Source organism: Histoplasma capsulatum, genomic scaffold, assembly GCF_000149585.1.
Source record: "Histoplasma capsulatum NAm1 scaffold_2 genomic scaffold, whole genome shotgun sequence".
In the NCBI taxonomy this organism is placed as follows: domain Eukaryota; kingdom Fungi; phylum Ascomycota; class Eurotiomycetes; order Onygenales; family Ajellomycetaceae; genus Histoplasma; species Histoplasma mississippiense.
In genome coordinates, this window is record NW_001813981.1 from 1,639,040 (window position 1) to 1,640,741 (window position 1,702).

Here is a 1,702-nt window from a genome sequence, read left to right on the forward strand (position 1 = left end):
ATTGTATGCTTTCGTTTGAGAGCTTCTATAGAAACGATTCGCTTGAGGGTACGAAGGAGGCCAAGAAGAAAGCCTTTTCATCGAAATTGTAGGTGTTCTGGGGTAGGATATTATACTGCTTGATCTTCTCCTGCAACTATTCAATAGAAGTCAGCAAAAAGCTCATGGAATTGCACGCGAAAAGAAGCAAAAAAACTGCAATTACAAGAGTAAAGAAGTGTTCAAAATAGTAGCTATTATCTGCCTGCTTTCTCTTTTGATCCAGAGCACGAAGATAGATGCTCTTGATCTTTGCTTTATGCCGCTCACAAAAGCAAGACACTCAGTTGATTTCTACTTGCATTTTGGTGATCTCAAATACAAAATTGCGCAGTATTTGAGGTGTCACAGGGAAGCCGCGATCGGATAACTGATTAATATGAAATAGGAGGTGTTGTTCTTCAGTATTTGTGAGATTCTGACAGTAGATTGATGTTGCCTCTGTTCTGGAGACCTGTTGACCTTTGAACCGCCGCATCAAGGTAACGCGATTGATTCCGAATTCCTTTGCAACCTCAGCATATTTAGGAATCAATTGTCGATTCAATTGAGCGATCGCTTGCTCTATAATTGCTTCGTTGGGTGGCATGGTGGGTGGTTGAAGTTGAAGAGTTGCAGGGATTCATGGAAAAAATAGGAGTTCGTTGGGTGGTGAGTCACGTTAACGAGCGGATTGCCCACGGGTTGATGCGCAAGTTAATGAATTAATGAAATTACTGGCCATCTTTACGCATAGAAAAATAATTTCAGGTTAAAAATATAAAGATAGTTTGTCGCCCAATTGATAATAATAAATAATCATTTGTATTTCGGCTAACACGCCACTTCAAATCTTCACGAGGAACGTCCACACTTGTATCAAAACGGCCATAAAACCCACAAAACTCTCAGAGTAGATAGCATTACACAATCAATGTTTACCTTTGGCAATGCTATCCAGATACCCGAGTAAGAACGCCTTGTTACTTGGTGATGTTGGAGCCGCCTTACGAGTATCGATTCCACCAATGGGAGAAATGCTTCCACCAGTAGACAATGGAGCGGGACCGTGTGCTGTCCGCATGCCAACTTTAGGCGAAGACAAATAAACTGGGCTAATGATGGCTGAACGTGGTGGAGATTTTGGTGCAGGGGGAGAAGGTCGACTTTGTTCTACGGAGCCCGGGGGGGGAGAAGGAGAGACTTTTCCAAAGAGAGATAGCAAAGCTTCCTTTTGGGAGGCCGTCTGACTCAGGCGTCGGTCATAATTCGCATTCGTTTGCACAGAATTCCCCCGCGGATGATCAGACACAGTAGCTTTTTCAGAGAGAGTAAACGCACTAACAGTCACTGTGCCATTAGGAAGAGAAGCCTGGAGGTCTTCCTTAACAGGACGGCGGAGGATTTTCGGTTGAAACGGCTTTGTGATCTCAGAAAGTTTGACATTTCTTCTCGGGGATGAAGATGGTGGTTGTTTGGCGTTGGCGGGTTGGGGCGGCACAACATCCTTTCGCAGGAGGTGGGCGTGGGGAGGATAACGAAGTTTCCTTTTGGTGGTGAAGCCTCACCCTTGCCAATATTTTCTGGGAGAGTGTCTCTGCAGCCTTATTAGGGAACTGGTTTTTGCAATGGCTTTCGAACTGAGGGATTGTTCAAGGGGACCTGACACAGTGGGCCGAAGGTT

General features: G+C 44.8%; 1 protein-coding gene across 1 annotated transcript; it reads right to left on the reverse strand.

The window, feature by feature from the left end:
- Positions 1-25: 25 nt before the first annotated feature.
- Positions 26-628, reverse strand: HCAG_02579 (predicted protein; the record flags this gene model as incomplete). Its single annotated transcript, XM_001542358.1, has 2 exons — positions 26-136; positions 338-628. 2 exons carry the CDS (start codon positions 626-628, stop codon positions 26-28), a joined length of 402 nt encoding a protein of 133 aa, XP_001542408.1.
- Between the last annotated feature and the right edge of the window lie 1,074 nt (positions 629-1,702).